The sequence below is a fragment of the Leguminivora glycinivorella genome, chromosome 7 (genome assembly GCF_023078275.1).
Source record: "Leguminivora glycinivorella isolate SPB_JAAS2020 chromosome 7, LegGlyc_1.1, whole genome shotgun sequence".
Classification (NCBI taxonomy): domain Eukaryota; kingdom Metazoa; phylum Arthropoda; class Insecta; order Lepidoptera; family Tortricidae; genus Leguminivora; species Leguminivora glycinivorella.
In genome coordinates, this window is record NC_062977.1 from 11,844,411 (window position 1) to 11,863,499 (window position 19,089).

Genomic DNA, 19,089 nt, shown 5'->3' on the forward strand with positions numbered 1-19,089 from the left:
CACAGTCATGATAATCTATAGATTATATTGATTTAGACTAACACGATTTGCACTCATACCTACCCAGCCTCACTACCTCGCCTACTCATACCTCGCCAGTCTACCCGTGACCACGAACATAATGTGATGTTCGAAACGTCGGGCCTAATATAAATGTAAGTGTTTACGCGATTAAGTCCCGTTTTGTTCTAAAATCTATAGATTATCTGCGCATCAGGTCATTCACTCGAAAACAACATTTTTTGACTTTTGAGTATGAGGCATAAGAGTTCATTAATGTTAGTGATTGTTTTCACATGATGTAATTTAGAATTCGATGACGTCACTAAATCGCTCACAGCGTTTTCAATGGCCAAAAAAATTACACACACTTTTAATACCCAAAATCTATAAATATTGGTTTTTATGTTAAATACTACAGAAGACAATCATTTACTGTGCCAAATTCGATATGAGTCTAGTAGCCTAATAAAAAAAAACATAAATAGACATCAAACAAGTTACACTACTGGTGTAGGTAGTATAGGTACGTAGGTTTTTCATACAAGTTACCTTCCATATTAAACATGTAAAATCGGGTAACTCACGTAAAATTGTCAAAAGTCGCTCGACATGTTTCGCTCCGTAAAATTTTACGTGAGTTACCCGATTTTACATGTTTTATATGTCAGTGTCTCACGGTAGTTTTATTATTAAAGTTACCTTCCATTGGTGTGCATTGAATAAAAGCATTTCCAGTCATAGCTTCAGGACATCTGCACATCGGTATATGCCCGATAACTTCACATTCTGCATTGCTCGCGCATACACCATCATTACACGGATTTACACATTTGTTACGCATACATGCTTTGTCTTGAGAACAATCGGAACTCAAAATGCATTCGGGGTGGCATTCAAAGTAAGGATCTCCTTGATATTCCGGGATACACGTACATATTCCGTTATTGCATACTGCATTTGCTCCACAAGGTGAAGGATTGCAAGGATCGATTTCGTCCATAGATGGAACTGTAAAAATAAATTGTGAAATTACGTGTACGAATTACGTACTTATTTACATGTTAAATGAAAATGAGAGAAAGAGAGAAACTAACCTAGGTTTTCAAAAAATAAAGATATTTTACTATGTATAATTATGTCATACTAATAAAAACTTACCTCGTATTTTACATTGAGTAAAAGCATCGCCAACATAATTATCGATGCACGTGCATATTGGAGTGTGGTTTTTAATTGTACAACGTGCGTTCAAACCACAAGATCCTGGGCAAGGGTCTCTGCATTTTTGATTCATGCATGCAGTATCACTGGGACAGTCCGAATTTATCGTGCACTCGGGTCGACACTGTGGTGGTGCGCCTATATAGGTTGGCAAACAAGTGCATGATGGGATACCACCTATATCTCTACACTGGCTGAAAGGTCCGCAAGGTGAAGGGACGCATGGATCTTGGGGTTTAAATTCTATAGGAGCAGTCAATAAGTAGCAGCGGCTGAAAGGATCACTGGTATATCGCTCCATGCAAGAACATATAGGACTATGGTTTATAACGTGACATCTAGCATTCTGTCCGCATTGGCCTATGCAAGGATCTGTACATTTCTGACGAACACAAGCCATATTTGTCGGACATTCTGCACTAATAATACATTCCGGTCTGCAGTTTGGTGGAGCCCCCTGATATTCGGGTTGGCAAGAGCAAACTGCTTGATCGTTTATTACTTTACAGGCACTGTTTGGACCACAAGACGATGGAGAACAGGGGTCGCGATGCTCTTCAGCTGTAAAATATAATTTAATTTGTAATTCAAATAGTACACTATACTCTTATTGCTGTACTACCTCTAAATATTATTATATTAAAAATTACTATACATTTGAAACTTACGTTGTATCGGGGCGCAATTTTGGAACGGATTTCCAGTAAATCCTTGCAAACAGGTACAAGTCGGAGAGTGATTAATCGCTTGACATTGGGCATTTATTCCACATGTGCCCGGGCAAGGATCTCGACATTTGTTTTGCTGACATATTCTATTAGATGGACAATCGGTATTAACCGAGCATTCCGGTCGACATCCTTCGTAGGGGTTGCCAAAATATTCTGGAGCACAAACGCACGAGGCAGCGTTGTTTCGCTCCTTACAAACTGCATTGCTTCCACAAGGTGACGGAGTACAGGGTTGCGGCGGTGGTTCAGTATCAACTTGCACTCGGCACAAAACGAATGGATCGCCCACATATCCTTGAGGACACATACAGTTCGGCGTATGACTAACGACTCTACATTCGGACATCAAGCCACAAGCACCTATGCAAGGATCGGCGCACTTATTATTAATACACGCTAAATTGTTCGAACACTCGCTGTTACTTGAGCATTCGGGACGACAATTTGGTGGTAATCCAATAAATTGTGGCAGACAAGAACACGACGGTGAATTATTTATAGTTTGGCAAACTGCGTTGGGCCCACACGGTGAAGGTAGACATGGATTAACTTGAGGTGGAATTTCGAGTGCTGAAAAATAAGAATTTGGAATAAACAATTATGCTATTTATTTTCTAAGATGTTAAAAAAGTATATTTTCGTTTATATTTTGAACTTTTATACTTTGAACTAAAAATATAATTTTAGAAATCATAGCCGATTTCTAAAATTATATTTTTATTTAAAAGATCTTAACAGTGATCAAAATCGAATTACTTATTAAACTACTTACGCCTGGATATACACCTGGAGAACGGGTCTCCCGTGAGATCGTTTGGACAAGAGCAAATAGGATTATGATTGACAACTTGGCAATGTGCACGTATGCCACAAGCTCCGATGCATGGATCTAAGCATTTGTAATTGTTACAAGCTTTGTTCAATGCACACTCGGCGCTCGTCGTGCACTCGGGTCTGCACGTGGGAGGATTTCCCGAAAAGCCAGGCAGACAAGAGCAAACCGCTACGTTACTTATTTCTCGGCATTGACTATTCGGACCGCAAGGACTCGGATTACAAGGCATTGTTGGTAATGGCGCTGTAAATTAAAAATAAATATTATGAGCTTATATTGCTTAATACATTTTTCTTTTCTTTTAAAGTTTCATAGTAATTTGATTTCATTATCCATTATGCATATTGCTGAAGTCAGGTAATACTTACTTTGAACAGCATTACATGTAACGAACGAGTTTCCAGTGAAACCTGGTGGGCAACTGCACATGGGTACATGGTTGATGACTTCGCATATTGCGCTGCTACCACAAGTATCAGGGCATGGATTTACACATTTCTTCTTAATACAAATTTGGTTCCTTTGACAGTCCGTACTTATGGTACACTCTGGTCGACAACCGATATAAGGATCTCCTCCATATTCAGGTAAACATCTACAATTTCCATTACTACACTCTGCGTTTGGACCACAAGGAGATGGATTACATAAATCTGTAGGTGTAGGATCTAAAACATAAAACAAAGTTTAAGAGTTTATGTCAATATACCTATACAACATCCAAGTTACATTATTTTATTGTGTTTTTGCACAGTTAATAATGATATTACCTTCTTGTACTATATTGCAAGCAGTGAAAGGATCGCCTTTAAAGCCTTCAATACATGTACACATGGAATGTGATGCAAAACAGAACAACGTGCGTTTTGTCCGCATGCTCCTGAGCAGGGATCTCTGCATTTTTCGCTGATGCATGCAAGAGAACTAACGCAATCTTGATTGGTAATGCACTCTGGCCTACAGTTGGGAGGGCTTCCAAAGTATCCTGGAGAACACGAGCAAGATGCTTGCCCGCCGTTGTTCCGACAAGATGCATATATACCGCAAGGTGATGGTACGCACGGGTCTCTTTCCACGACTATCGGCTGTGTGGCTAAAATAATTCAAAACATTCGAGTTTAGTTACTTAACAGCATAGAGAAGAAACTAAATTTAAATAGCTACGTAAGTTAACGGGCTTACCTGGCTTTGCATAACATCTTGTGAATGGGTCTCCAGTAAATCCTGATACACAGCTACATATTGGATTATGATTAAATACCCTGCATTCTGCCTTTTGCCCACAAGGCCCGGGACAAGGATTAACGCATTTTTTATTGATGCATGCTCTATCTGATGCACAGTCAGAACTTAATAAGCATTCAGGTTTGCAAGAAGGAGGTTCGCCGATATAGTCTGGTAAACAACTACAAACAGCCTGATTATTGATCTCGCGACATTGGCTGTTCAGTCCGCATGGGCTAGGGAAGCAAACGTCTTTAACAGGTATATCTGGAGCTATAAGAAAAAAAAATCTAATGTATATATACATATATAAGCATTATTTTATTCAACACAATCAATATAATTCTTAGAACAAATTAAATTATCCTCATAGAAAATAATTTAATTTTAAATTATTTTTATGAGGATAATTTAATTTTTAACTATAAACTGAAATAAATGTCATATACAAAGAAAAAATCTCTTCGCTAACTCGTAATCACATGAGTTGATTCAGTTAGGAGATCGAACTAGTTTCGGTTCTATCTCAGAGATGACGGGGGCGCGACGATATGCCTCAAACCACTTTCGACCATTGCCACCGTGACCGAATGTGGTTTGAGGCATCCGTCGCGATAACGGAGGAGGCTGGTTCGAATCCAGCTTTGGACACTTGGAGGCCTTGGTAATTTTTTCTTTGTATATGACATTTATTTCAGTTTACAATCAATATAGTAAAAAATACTTACGAGAAATATTACAGATGCGCAAAGCGTTACCAGTGTAACCCGCAATACAAACGCAGTTAGGAGAATGATTAATGACTGAACATTCCGCATTAATTCCGCATGTACCGGGGCATGGGTCTTGGCACTTGTTTCCAATACAAGCTTTATTTCCGGGACAGTCAGAATTAGTCACGCATTCTGGACGACATCCTTCGTATGGGTTTCCAAAATAACCTTCATTGCACATACAAGAGCCCACATTGTTTTGTTCTTTACACATTGCATTCGAACCGCAAGGTGATGGCGTGCAAGGTCTCAATATTTCAGTAGGGGGTTGCAACGCGCATTGAGAGAAGGGATCACCAATATAACCTTGCGTACATACGCACACTGCTGAATGGCTGACAACTCTACATTCAGCATTTAATCCACAGGCCCCAACACATGGATCTCTGCATTTCTGATTTACACAAGCCAAGTGCGACGCACATTCACTATTACTAATACATTCTGGTCTACAGTAGGGCGGTTGACCCATGTAATTAGGCATACATGTACACGACGGACTTTCATTAACTTCCTGGCATATTGAGTTAGGGCCACAAGGCGATGGTTGACATGGGTTCACAAGCTCAGGTGTACCTACAATAGTAAATGTTTAGATTAAACTTCTTAACAAATAAAATATTAACAGACTGGTATGAATAGTATTTAAGTACTTAAGGTAGAAAAAAGACAAAATTGTACTTACTGAGTACTAGAATACACTGTACAAATGGATCGCCTGAGTATGATATTGGGCATGTGCAAACAGGGTTGTGATTTATAACTTTGCAAGTTGCTCTTAGCCCACAAGCTCCAATGCACGGGTCTACACATTTCTGTCCCATACATGCTTGATTTTGTAAGCACTCCGCATTTACCACACATTCAGGTCTGCAGGCAGGCGGGATGCCTAAATACGAAGGCAGGCAAGAACAGACAGCTTGATTTTTTATTTCCCTGCATTGACTGTTTGGTCCACAAACTGCAGTACTGCATGGATTTTCTATCGATGGTGCTGTAAATTAATTATGAGCAATAAATACTTACTCGTATTTATATAGATATTTTCATTAAATATTCAAAATATATAGGCTATTCTTATTTCCTTTACTAATTTTACATCTTAAGTTAGGTTATTTAAAATATGAATATAAAAGTATAATACAAAACAATATAAAAACATATAAACACATTATAAATAACCTAACCTAACCGCAAAATAAAAGTTTTGAAAAAACCCTTGACCTCGACATCGTGGACCGATTTTCATGAAACATGGCTAAGAACACTCCCGACTGATTCAGGTTTCAAACAAAAAAAATCTAAATCGGTTCATCCGTTCGGTTCGGGAGCTACGATGCCACAGACATGCACACACACAGACAAACAAACAGACAGACAGACAAATCGACGGACAGGTACGTCAAACTTATAGCACCCCGTCGTTTTTGCATCGGGGGTTAAAACCTAATCTAGAGTACCGCCGGCAGCGGGGCAGGCCCCAAGCTGCCGGTGATCAGGGCTGCAGAGCGACGCTACGAGTAATTATTATTATTACCTTTCATTGGATTGCAAAGAATAAACGCATTGCCTGTGTAACCATTGTTGCAGCTACACATGGGGATATGGTTTACAACAGTGCATATGGCATTTTGACCACAAGCACCAACGCAGGGGTCGACACATTTCCTTTGGATACAAGCTTTGTTTTGGTCACAATCGGTGCTATAAACACACTCAGGGCGGCAGTTAAAGTAAGGGTCTCCATGAAATTGCGGTAAACATTGACACTGTCCACTTACGCACTCTGCGTTTGTACCACAGCGCACGTTAGTACAAGCATCGGTTATAAGAGGTTCATCTGTAATATATAAAGTGTTAATGTTACAACATTTAATATTTTACCTATTTATTTATTGTAACAAATATATTCATTTTTCCAACCCCGTCGCCCCGAAGAACACAGAAGCGATTTTTAATTATTAAATATAACCCTTTTTTAATTTAAGTACCCAATTGCCATATTGTAAAATAAAAATGTACACGAAAATAGATTCATTAATCATTATTATAAGAATGTTGTAGAAGTTTTTGTGACATACCTTCTAAAGGCTTTATTCTGCAGCTTGTAAATGGATCTCCAACGTACCCTTCCATGCAGGTACATATAGGAATATGATTTAGGACATTGCATGTGGCGTAAACTCCGCAAGCTCCTGGGCAAGGATCTTGACATTTTGAGTTCATACATGCACGATCACTTTGACAGTCAGAATGTATAGTACATTCGGGTCTGCAGTTGGGTGGACTACCAATAAAGTTGACCATACATGAGCATGATGGTGTATTTTGTATGCTACGACATTCTGCATTAGGACCACAAGGAGATGGTATGCACGGATTTTCAGAAACAGGTGGTTGTACATCATCTGAAATAAAAGGGCAATTAGCGGATGAATTTCGATTTCATCGGACGATATGAAGCAGACTTCGTCAAAGATGACAAATCCACGAATTGCTATTCCTGCCAAGGTATAAATAGTGTGTAATGCATGTGTTTTATAAATAGTGTAAGATAGAATATTCAAACATTAATCATCATTCAACAAGGTAAATATTTTCGAGCTTATTGTAGAAAATTGATGAATATAAAATAATAACGACTTACATTGGACAAAGGTGCAAATCGTAAACGGATCTCCTGTATGCGATGATTTACACGAGCATATAGGGCTATGGTTGACCACTTTGCAATTAGCATTGACTCCACAAGGTTTTGGGCATGGGTTTGTGCACTTGTTGTTTACACACGCCTTATCGTGAGGACACTCTGTGCTGACGACGCATTCAGGTCGGCAATTAGGTGGCGAGCCCACATACTCCCGTAGACAGGAACATATAGCCTGATTGTTAATTGATTTACATTGACTGTTCGGCCCGCAAGGTGATGGATAACAGACATCAACCGTTGGCGATGGCACGTGGGGTTCTACAATAAAAAATAACAATTAGAATTATGTTCAGTGCCAATGATTGTATCTATTTTTAACCGACTTCAAAAAAAGGAGGAGGTTCTCAATTCGACTGAATGTTTTTTTTTTGTATGTATGTTACTCGATATCTCCGAGAATCGTGAACCGATTTACAAAATTTTTGCTTTAATCGAATGGGTATAACCCCGAGATGGTCCCATTGGCACCTAGTCGGGGTCTGATGATGGGATCTTGGAGAAATCGAGGGAAATCTTCAAATGTTATAGGCACATGTAATGTTTTTAGTGTAGTTTTCAAAGGTACACCCGTATTTACGCCTGATGGTAATAATTTTATGTGGGTGAGCTGATGATGGAAGGTCAACTTCTCAATGGTTAGGAGTTAAAGGATATTTTTTTCACTACTGTACGCATATTCGAAGTGATACTTATAATATCAATAGGAACCACTAAAAACCAAGAAATAAATAAACTAAAAAAAAACCTCCTTCAAAAATAAGCGCGTGTTATAATTTGGATGTTTAGATGATTGCAATCCGATAAGAAATCTGTATTCAAAGGTTTATTATTTTTTGCTTTTTAGTTTCTCCGTATTTTCTAACGCGTATTTTCAAATTTTTGAAGGCGGTTTTTTTTAATTCATTAATCACTGAATTCGCCGGTTTAGGTGGCTACTTACCCTGATAAACGCAGTACCTAAATGGATCCCCCGTGTAACTATTTATGCATGAGCATAGAGGAGAGTGATTCACCACTTGACATTCTGCATTAGTTCCGCAGCTGCCCGGGCACGGGTCAGCACATTTATTGTTTAAGCATGCTTCATTTAGTGGGCAATCAGTATTCACCACGCATTCAGGTCGGCAGCCTTCATATGGGTTCCCAATATAACCTTCTAAGCATGAACATGATCCGGCACTATTTCTTTCTCTGCAAACGGCATTTACACCGCAAGGTGAAGGCGAGCAGGGAGTTGCAGGAGGCTCTATTTGAAGTGGAGTTAGTTGACATGACACAAATGGGTCTCCGGTGTATCCGAATGGGCATATACAATTAGGAGAATGACTGACCACTCTACATTCAGCATTGGAACCACAAACGCCCTCACAAGGATTTTTACATTTGTTATTTATGCATGACAGATGTTGAGAACATTCTTCGCTGCTGACACACTCTGGTCTACAATATGGAGCTGACCCCTGGTAACCGTCTAAGCACGTACACGACGGTGCTCCGTTTACTTCTTTACATAAAGAGTAAGGTCCACATGGTGATGGCGTGCATGGATTAACGGGCTCTGGTATTTGTTCGGCTGAAATAATAAGGGACATGATTGATTTCATATACACAGTGGTCGTGTGGAATTCTAAAAACCCATAAAAATGAAGAATAAAATGTCTTATAGGCTTTACAAACACTTTTGTTACTTACGTTGTTTAAAGCATCGTGAGAACGGGTTTCCTGTAAAGGTCGCGGGACATGAACAAATCGGATTGTGGTTTACAACTTTACACTCTGCATTTACTCCACAGGATCCGATGCACGGATTGATACAACGCTGATTGCTACAAGCTTGATTTAGTGAACACTCGGCACTTATGATGCATTCTGGGCGACAAGAAGGAGGTGACCCGATGTTGTTCGGAGCGCACGAGCAGGCGGCTTGCCCATTTACATTCCTGCACAAACTGTTTGGTCCACAGGGGGATGGTTGACAGGGATTTGTAATTACAGGTTCTGAAATGAGTTGAAAAAATTAATTGTTGTATATGCTTATCATATAATCTATGATTTTATCTACGTAGTAAGTAATCGTAATCGTTACAATTGATGGCATTTATATTTACTCACCTACAAGAGGCCGACAATCTACAAGCGCGTTTCCAGTCATCCTGTCGGGACAAGTGCACATTGGTATATGATTAACCACGGTGCAAATAGCGTTGACAGCGCAAGTGCCAGGGCAAGGATCCTTACATTTATTTTTCAAACATGACAAATTCTTCTCACAGTCCGAGCTCTGCACACATTCAGGCCTGCATCCAGTATAAGGATCGCCACGGAATTCCGCGATACAACTGCATTGGCCGTTTGAACAAACTGTATTTGCACCACACGGTGAAGGATTGCATGGATCATCATGTTCTGAAAATTTTTTTTTTTTTTTAGTCAAATTTATGACACAAAGTGCGAAAGAAAATATCAAAATATTCATGTTAAAACTTACCTTGGATGGGGATGGGATTACATTGCACAAAAGCATTTCCTGTGTGCCCTTGATTGCATGAACAAGCTGAAAAATGGTTGACGACCTGGCATACTGCATTTAGGCCGCATGATCCAGGACATGGATCTCTACATTTTTGGTTGATGCATGCTACATTACTGGGACATTCTTCATTAATTATGCACTCTGCCTTACAGTTGGGAGGACTGCCTTCGAAATTTGTTGAGCACGAACACGAAGGAATACCATTTAAATTTCGGCATAGCGAATTGGGACCGCACGGTGAAGGTACGCATGGATCTTGATCAGGCGTGTTTACTACCGATGCTAAAATATATAAACAATTACTACTTAATGCTACATAATGCGGTCAGATAACATGAAATAACGTATGGTAATATGCCAAGAAAAAGAGTTTAGGAAAGGTGCTAATAATATCATAATAACTAACCTGTCAACAAGTAACATCTAGAGAATGGGTCTCCCGTGTATTTGTTTTGACACGTGCATATTGGACTATGGTTTATAACTCTACAATCTGCGTTTTGTCCACACGGTCCCGGACAAGGTGATTCACATTTTTGATTTCTACATGTTTTATCAGATGGGCATTCTGAATTCACCACACACTCTGGTCTACAATTTGGAGGGTAACCTCTATATTCAGGTAAGCAAGAACACACACTCTGGCCATTTGTTACGCGACATTGACTATTTGGCCCACATGGAGAAGGTTGACACGGAGTGGGAGGTGATAAGTTTTCTATAGCTGAAATTATATTGAATAATGTATATTAAGAAAAATATACAAATATGTATATAAATAAGCATAGCACTGAAATTATTTACTTACATTGTCGGACACATTGCCTGAAAGGATCGCCAGTAAAACCAGATGGGCATGTACACAACGGCAAGTGGTTTACGACTTGGCATTCAGCATTCGGTGCACAAGTACCCGGACACGGATCTATACATTTATTTCTAGTGCAAGCTTGGTGGCTCGGGCAATCTGAGCTTACGACACATTCGGGACGGCATCCTTCATATGGGTCACCAAAGTATCCTAAAATGCATACACAGGCACCAGCACCTGAACGCTCTCTGCATTCAGCATTAGGCCCACACGGTGAAGGAGAACAAGGAGCTAACTGAGCCACTTGAGTCAAAGACTGAGGGGTACACTGCACTGCTGCGTCGCCATAATAGCCATCCGGACATTTACATATAGAAGTGTGACTAACCACTTGACATTCTGCGTTTACTCCGCAGGCATTTAAACATGGGTTTTGGCATTTTCTGTTAATGCAGGCCATTTGTGAAGCGCATTCGCTGTTAGCAATACATTCAGGACGGCAGTTCGGTGGTGTTCCAATGAATTCGGGCATGCATTGACAAGATGGTATATTTCCACCAGTTTGCTGACATATAGAATTGGGACCACACGGCGAAGGCTGGCAGGGGTTGGCAGGCAATGATGGTTGCGTCGCTAAAATAAAAATTAAAACCGGTCAAGTTTAATGTTCGTTTAACTCGCGCGCCGAGGGTAACACGAACTATGTAGTAACTAGAAAATTTGCACTTTCATATTGACTATTGTAATACATTCCACACACACACACATTTATAAATAAAAACGAACACTTTGAATTTGTAGAGGTTAACAATGTGCAATTGTTCATAGCTATTTGTAATCGACAGTGTTATAGTAAGTGCAAGATAAGTTATTGGAAACGATTCTGATAGCCCCGCCTAGGCCAGTTTTAAGTAATTAAAGGTTATACTAATAAATTCCATCGAAACTTGACGCTGAAAATAACATCCCATCAGAAACAAAACTTGTAAAAAAACCAAGTCTCGCATCGCAACTCAGTTCTTCTGGTGTAAAAACCAAGTCAATCATTTTCTTTAAAACATAAAATATTTGTTTAATATTGATATGGTCGCTATAAGATGTTATTAATCTAGCTATAAACTACGTAATAACTTATGGCAGAAGGTCCTTAGGGACTGAATAAATTAACTGGCTTGATATTACACGGATATCACAACTTTTTACGCCAGAAGAACTAAGTTGCGAAACTTGTTTTTTTCTTTACAAGTTTTGTTTTTGTTGGGACCACATTTGTGTTTGTACACTTTGTACATAGTCTACCTTTTTTCATTTCTTTCTTTTTTATAAGCTTTATTTTTATTAATATTATTACATAGGCAGGTACACTGATTTATTCACTGCAAACATACTTTTGTAAGATGTATATAAATATGAGATTAACAAAGTTATGCAAGTATGCAGTTGGTGTATCTGAAAACCTGGACCGAAATTGCAACATTTTTGATTTTTTGGTGATCTATACACTAAACACTAATTGTATTCTAAATTTGAAGCTTCCACGTCTAACTACAAGAAGTGCCTTAGATTTTTTTTATGATCGGTCAGTCAGTAAGTGACAAAATTAAGAAACTTTGGCTAGTCAATATGTATTCCTAAACTACTGGTTCAAATTAGAAGAAATTTAAAACATATCGTGTTTATACAATGCCTCCTTGGATGCTGAAAATTCAGGCTTCTAGTTCTATACACAACGAAGTAACAGGGGGTTGAAAATGGCCTGAATCGCTTCGAGAAAAGGATGGTACGGCCGTGCAACTTTTTCGCTCGACTTGGCGAGGGCACCGCCGTACCCCCAGGTTTGCACCGGCGAAGCTGTTAAAATGGTTGTCAACTCATCTTGAACTGACTCTATACGTCCACTAGGCTCGCCGAGTCAAGTATCATTTTGTACCTTTTTGGTAAAGAACCCTAAAAAGCATGTTAATGAACAACGTAAATACGTTATCGATTTTTTTTAATGCTTATAAAACAACTTACGCATTAGTATACATCTTGTGAAAGCATCTCCCGTCATGGATGTTGGGCAGGAACATATGGGGTTGTGATTAATCACTTGACACTGAGCACCTATTCCGCATGTGCCTTGACAAGGATTTATGCATTTCTGATTGCTACAGGCCTTGTCAAGTGGGCAGTCAGCACTGGAAACGCATTCAGGTCGGCAGGAAGGTGGTGCACCGCGGTACCCAAGTAAACATGAGCATACTGCTTGACTACTAAACACTCTGCATTGGCTGTTAGGGCCACAAGGTGAAGGATGACATGGGTTCATAGGCGGTTGCGCTGTAATCGAAATATGTGTTTAAATAATACTTCAGGATAATAGTAATTATTTAGGTACAAGGTTAAGTTATCACTTACTTTTGACTGGATCACATCGTACAAAAGCGTTTCCTGTTGTTTGAGGTGGACATGTGCAAACCGCCATGTGAGTTACCACTTGACAATGAGCATTTGTACCGCACGTACTAACACATGGATCGACACAATGGTTACGAACACATGTTTTATCCATTGGACAGTCTGAACTGATCGTACATTCGGGGCGACATCCAAAGTAAGGATCGCCATTGTATTCTGGTATGCAGGTACATATTCCATTATTACAAACTGCATTAGAACCACAAGGAGTAGGATTGCATGGATCAGTTTGAACAATGTCTGAAAAAAAAACTTAGATATAGGTATGTACATGATCAGCACAATATAATACTAAGAAAACAAAGCAGGCTAAGTATTAGATATAGACGGTCGAACGCACCGAGGTTGGATAGAAAATATAGGTACCGCGATGCCGCGCTAATACATGGCACTGGTTTTCAGTGCAGACTCACATGAAACTAAGAGTTTTCTTGTAGTTATTCACACAGCTAATAAATGATAAATTACAGATCTATGCGTAGCAAACTCCAAATATTTTAACGTTAATGTTTTACTGTATTTCTAATGTTTTTTATTGGTTCGTTAACATACGAAAGCGCTGGTGGCCTAGCGGTGGGAGCGTGCGACTTTCAATCCGGAGGTCGCGGGTTTGAACCCCGGCTCTTACCAATGAGTTTCGAAACTTAAGCTAGGTTTAGATTTAGACGAAGCCAGTGCTGACTGCCAGTCTCACTGGCATCCGACACTTATATACTTTTTTCTACTCCCGTGTTGTTATTCGTCATTTACAGTGCCGTCCATAGATCGTTAAAACCCTACATAAAAGATGCCCGCCCCCGCCCGGCGCCCCGCGCACCCACGCATACGATATAGCTCTTAAAGTATTGTTAGGAAGCCTTTATGGGATATAGCGGGGTTCGCGGGGCGCCGGGGGCTGGCGGCGGCGGCGCGGGGGAGTGCGAGCGACAGGGTGAGTGCAGGAACAGAGGGGAGACCGACAAGTCAAAATACAGGAAATATTGCGAATTTCACGAAAGTTATTCTAGAAAACTATTAAAAAGTAAGTGCATGGTCGTAGAAAAAGTATTGTATGCAACGGTGTTTAACTGAGTCAAAAAATACTCGTGGCGTCTTAATAACAATTTTCGGCTACGCCTGTTGCATAAAATACTATTTCTACGACCGACTAGTTTTTAATAATTTTCTAAAATAAATTTCGTAAAATTCACACTGCTTCCTGTATTTGGTACTGCCAGCGCAGCTGCCCAAAGCCACCCCCCGCCGGTTTACCGCGCACGCGCGCAGTATCGTTATAACAATGCGTTGCCATGGTTACAGAGCCAAACAATGCGTTTTCAATTTTTTCGTTACTGCGCGCGTGCGCGGGAAGCCGGTGTGCGCTGGCTTTGGGGAATTGACTTTTATGTAGGGTTTTAAAGATCTATGCACGACCCTGTAAATGACGAATTACAGTTCGGGAGTAGAAAAATAGTATTTATATAATTTCATAACTCAGCTTTAGTTACTCGTACTACTAAGAAAGCCTCAGCTCTTCTTACTTTATTTTATATGGTATGTCAATGTACCTAGGTAAGTAAGTACTATTATTGTGTACGTTAAGTAATAAATACTAACCGTGTTGCACTTTAATAGAACATTGGTTGAAGGGATCACCTTCGTAATTGTCTATACAAGTACAAATAGCTAAATGACTTTGTACTCTACAGTTTGCATTTATGCCACATGATCCTGGACAGGGATCTACACATCTTTCATTAATGCAAGCTTTGTCACTTGCACAATCAGAATTAAGTGTGCATTCAGGACGACAATTCGGAGGACTTCCAGTGTATCTTGGCAAACAAGCACATGACGGCATGCTATTTACATCTTTGCATTCCGAGAAAGGACCACACGGCGAAGGCACACATGGATTGCTTGCAACAATGACATCTGCAGCTGAAATTATATACTTAATGTTATTTATAACTGGTGACAAGACCAAACTAATTTAAGTAGTTCATGTTATAAATAAAAGTAACAATATGTAATTTTCACTTACTTGTAATTTGATAGCATCGACTAAACGGGTCACCGGTATAAGTCGGTTGGCAGGAGCAAATAGGGCTGTGATTTATAACTTTGCATTCTGTGTTTAGCCCACAAACGCCGATGCATGGGTTGGTACATTTCTGTCGTATGCACGCTTGTTGCTGGTTACATTCAGAGCTTGTGACGCATTCTGGCCTACATGCTGGTGGTGTTCCTAAATATCCTGGATTACATGTACACACTGCTTGATCGTTGGTCACTTTACATATGCTGTTCGGTCCGCATGGTGACGGTACGCATGGATTTCTTTGTAAATCCGGTGGATCTTAAAAACAAAAATATGTAAGTGATTTTTTAAAGTTATTTACAAACATTAATAATATAAGTGTGATTATTTTTTCTCGTATTTTTAGATGTCGATACGATGAATTTACCTTGGATTTTTTCGTAACACTGTTGATAAGGGTTGCCAATTAAACCATTAATGCATTCACAGGTTGGTACATGATTCACAACATTACATTGCGCATTTGTACCACAATTGTTGTTGCAAGGGTTTTTGCATTTATTTTGAATACATGCTAAGTTGGTAGCACAATCAGAATTTACTATGCATTCAGGACGACAACCTTCGTACGGATTGCCAAAATACTCGGGTAAACATATGCATGCTCCTGCACCTCGTTGTTCTTTACATACGGCATTAGATCCACAGGGTGAAGGAGAACATGGTAATAAAGGAGTGTCTAGAACTCTACATGCTATAAAAGCATCTCCTGTAAGTCCTGGCGGGCACAAACATTGGGGAGCGTGACTGATGACTTGACATGCTGCACCTGTTCCACATGAACCAGGGCAAGGATCTTTGCATTTATTATTGATACAAGCCAATTGATTTGGACATTCTGAATTTGTAATGCATTCAGGCCGGCAATTTGGTGGAGAACCCATATAGTTATCTTGGCAAGCACAGGAGGGTGAGCCACTGATTTCTTTACAAATAGAATTAGGGCCGCACGGTGATGGCTCGCACGGATTGACGTATGGCGGCGGTACTTCTGAAATAATATGATCAAGGGTTACATAGTTATTTGGTATGTAAGACTTTAAGTTCTCGCGTTTTGTACAGAATAGGCTACTTGACCCTTTTTTAAAGTCTGTCTTATATGATTAAGTACTGTCCAATCAACCGAAATAAAAACAGCAAAAAATATTTTTAAAGTATACTTTTACGTAATCAGGCGAAAACAACACGGTCATGTTAATCTATAGATTATCTATGCATCAGGTCATTATATTCGAAAACAACATTTTCTGACTTTTTAAGTATGAAGGCATAAAGTTCAATATGTCAGTGATTGTTTTGACATGCAGTAAGGTTCGAACTCGATGACGTCACTACATCGCTGACAGCGTTTTCAGTGGCCAAAATAAATAAAAACATTACACACATTTTTAATCGAAAATACGTAGTCATCATACACTTTTAATACCCAAAATCTATAAATATTGTTTTTTATGTCAAATACTACAGAAGACAATCATACATGTATTGTGTCAAATTCGATATGAGTCTAGTAGCCTATTATTTAAAACGTCGAAAAAAAAAGTAAAATAATAACACATTGTGCAACGTGGGGCGGAAGTTAAATATTGATAACGAGAGTAAGTAAGACTCGAGTTTGCAATAATCTTACGCCCCGAGATGTTTTTCATCACACTTGCAATATAAAAGAATATGTAAAAAAGTTAAAAATGTTTAATAATTCCGTACTAGAAATTTCATAACCCCCTGAATGCAATAGCACATTTAGTATACAATTGTGATGAAAAGTCAAGTGTGGTGTGATGAAATGCGTAAGTGACTTTAAATATGTGTACATATTTGGTGTTTTCATTACATTCACACTTTGTTCAAGATTATTGGGAAACTAGACTTTAGACATACCTTCTCGAATCACACATCTTGAAAATGGGTCCCCTGTTAAACCAGAAGGGCAAGTGCAGATAGGATTATGATTTATAACTTGACATTGTGCTGAAATTCCGCAAGTTCCTTTACATGGATCAATGCAACGCTGATTAGAACAGGCTTGGTTAAGGCTACATTCTGCACTAGTAACACATTCAGGTCTACAAGTTGGTGGCGCTCCTTGGTATCCCTGAACGCATGAACATATGGCTTGGCCATTTATACTTCTACATTGGCTGTTGGGACCACAAGGTGAAGGGTTACATGGTTCTACCAAGTCAACGGCAATCATAGGTCTACATTCTAAGAAAGCATTCCCAGAAAATCCTTGCAAACATGTGCACATTGGTATATGATTATACACATTGCATATTGCATTACGGCCACAAGTGTTAACGCAAGGATCTACGCATTTATTTTCTACACAGGCTTTGTCTTGGGGACAATCGTTACTCATAAGACATGCAGGTCTACATCCAAAGTATGGGTCGCCTTGATAGTTTGCTATACATGTGCAAACGCCATTGTCGCAGTCTGCGTTTGGCCCGCATGGCGACGGGTTACATGGGTTGTCCTCAAATATATCTGTAAAAAAAGTAATACTTATGAAATAACTTAATGCAATCATGCTCTGTGCTTACTTCTGGATTGTTTTGTTGGTTGATATCATCATACCAGCCGACATAATAATAGTATGGAAATAGAAAACTGTCAGTAAGCTACCACACAAACTCGATAAAATATTGAATATTCCGGCGTACAGAAGTTAAACTTTCGTATGACATATCTCGAGCACTCATGCCTGATATGATAAAGAGTCTCCTATATGACTCGGAAGATGTCGCTACTAGCGATATATTAACTTGAGTACAACTATATTTTGAAATAGTCGGGAGTCTACTTATTATTTTTTTTGTAGGAGAATAATTTTAAATGCGCTTTAGTACTTTTTACATGCATTACATCAATATATAAATCACTCACCATCATTTTCTGGTAATAGCAAGCATTGAGAAAATGGATCACCCGAATATCGCTCCAAGCAACCACATTGAGCTATGTGGTTGTATACAGTGCATTCAGCGTTGAGGCCACAAGCTCCCGGACAAGGATCGCGACATTTCTCATTAATGCACGCTTGGTTACTTGGGCACTCTGAGTTTATTGTGCATTCTGGTCTACAGTTGGGTGGATTTCCGGTGTAAGTTGGTTGACATGCGCAGGAGGGAGCGCCTCCAATAACACGACACTCTGCATATAAGCCACAGGGTGACGGCAGACATGGATCGCGATTCGCAGGTGGAAGCGGTGGTTGTGATACTGGAAATAAAAGGTACGTTATAATTTTAAAACAACTATCAATTTAACATAGGACATTAGCAGCATGCCTTTAATTATACACAACACGTACCTATTAGTGGATAACATCTAGTGAACGGGTTCCCTGTCAAGCCTTGCTTGCATACACATATGGGACTATGGTTGATAACATTGCAGTTGGCATTTTCACCACACGCGGAAACACAGGGGTTGGAACATCTTTGATTCACGCATGCCATGTTTGACGGGCATTCGGAGCTAACAACACATTCTGGTCGACAATTTGGCGGTGACCCAACAAAGTTTGGTAAACAGGAGCAAACTGCTTGTCTGTTCATATCTTTACATTGGCTGTTGGCTCCGCATGGTGAAGGATGACAAGGAGAGATTTCAGATGGAGGTGCTGTAACAGTCAAATTTTCTTAAGTTTCGGAATACTCCAGAACCTAAATAATAAGTTGTGATACATTAATATGTGCATAC

At 39.5% G+C, this 19,089-nt stretch overlaps 1 protein-coding gene across 1 annotated transcript in view; it reads right to left on the reverse strand.

Annotated features, from left to right (window-relative positions):
- LOC125227790 overlaps positions 1 to 19,089 on the reverse strand; it is a 141,226-nt gene that overhangs the window by 32,290 nt on the left and 89,847 nt on the right. The window contains 27 exon segments of the mRNA XM_048132131.1: positions 703 to 1,011; positions 1,162 to 1,785; positions 1,893 to 2,525; positions 2,728 to 3,033; positions 3,159 to 3,458; positions 3,561 to 3,623; positions 3,626 to 3,883; positions 3,973 to 4,287; positions 4,743 to 5,363; positions 5,473 to 5,781; positions 6,325 to 6,627; positions 6,869 to 7,195; positions 7,435 to 7,755; positions 8,438 to 9,070; positions 9,190 to 9,495; positions 9,610 to 9,903; positions 9,986 to 10,312; positions 10,437 to 10,754; positions 10,839 to 11,474; positions 12,858 to 13,163; positions 13,242 to 13,541; positions 14,898 to 15,221; positions 15,325 to 15,639; positions 15,749 to 16,372; positions 17,263 to 17,871; positions 18,271 to 18,606; positions 18,698 to 19,009. Coding sequence (XP_047988088.1) covers positions 703 to 1,011; positions 1,162 to 1,785; positions 1,893 to 2,525; positions 2,728 to 3,033; positions 3,159 to 3,458; positions 3,561 to 3,623; positions 3,626 to 3,883; positions 3,973 to 4,287; positions 4,743 to 5,363; positions 5,473 to 5,781; positions 6,325 to 6,627; positions 6,869 to 7,195; positions 7,435 to 7,755; positions 8,438 to 9,070; positions 9,190 to 9,495; positions 9,610 to 9,903; positions 9,986 to 10,312; positions 10,437 to 10,754; positions 10,839 to 11,474; positions 12,858 to 13,163; positions 13,242 to 13,541; positions 14,898 to 15,221; positions 15,325 to 15,639; positions 15,749 to 16,372; positions 17,263 to 17,871; positions 18,271 to 18,606; positions 18,698 to 19,009 — 10,329 coding nt within the window.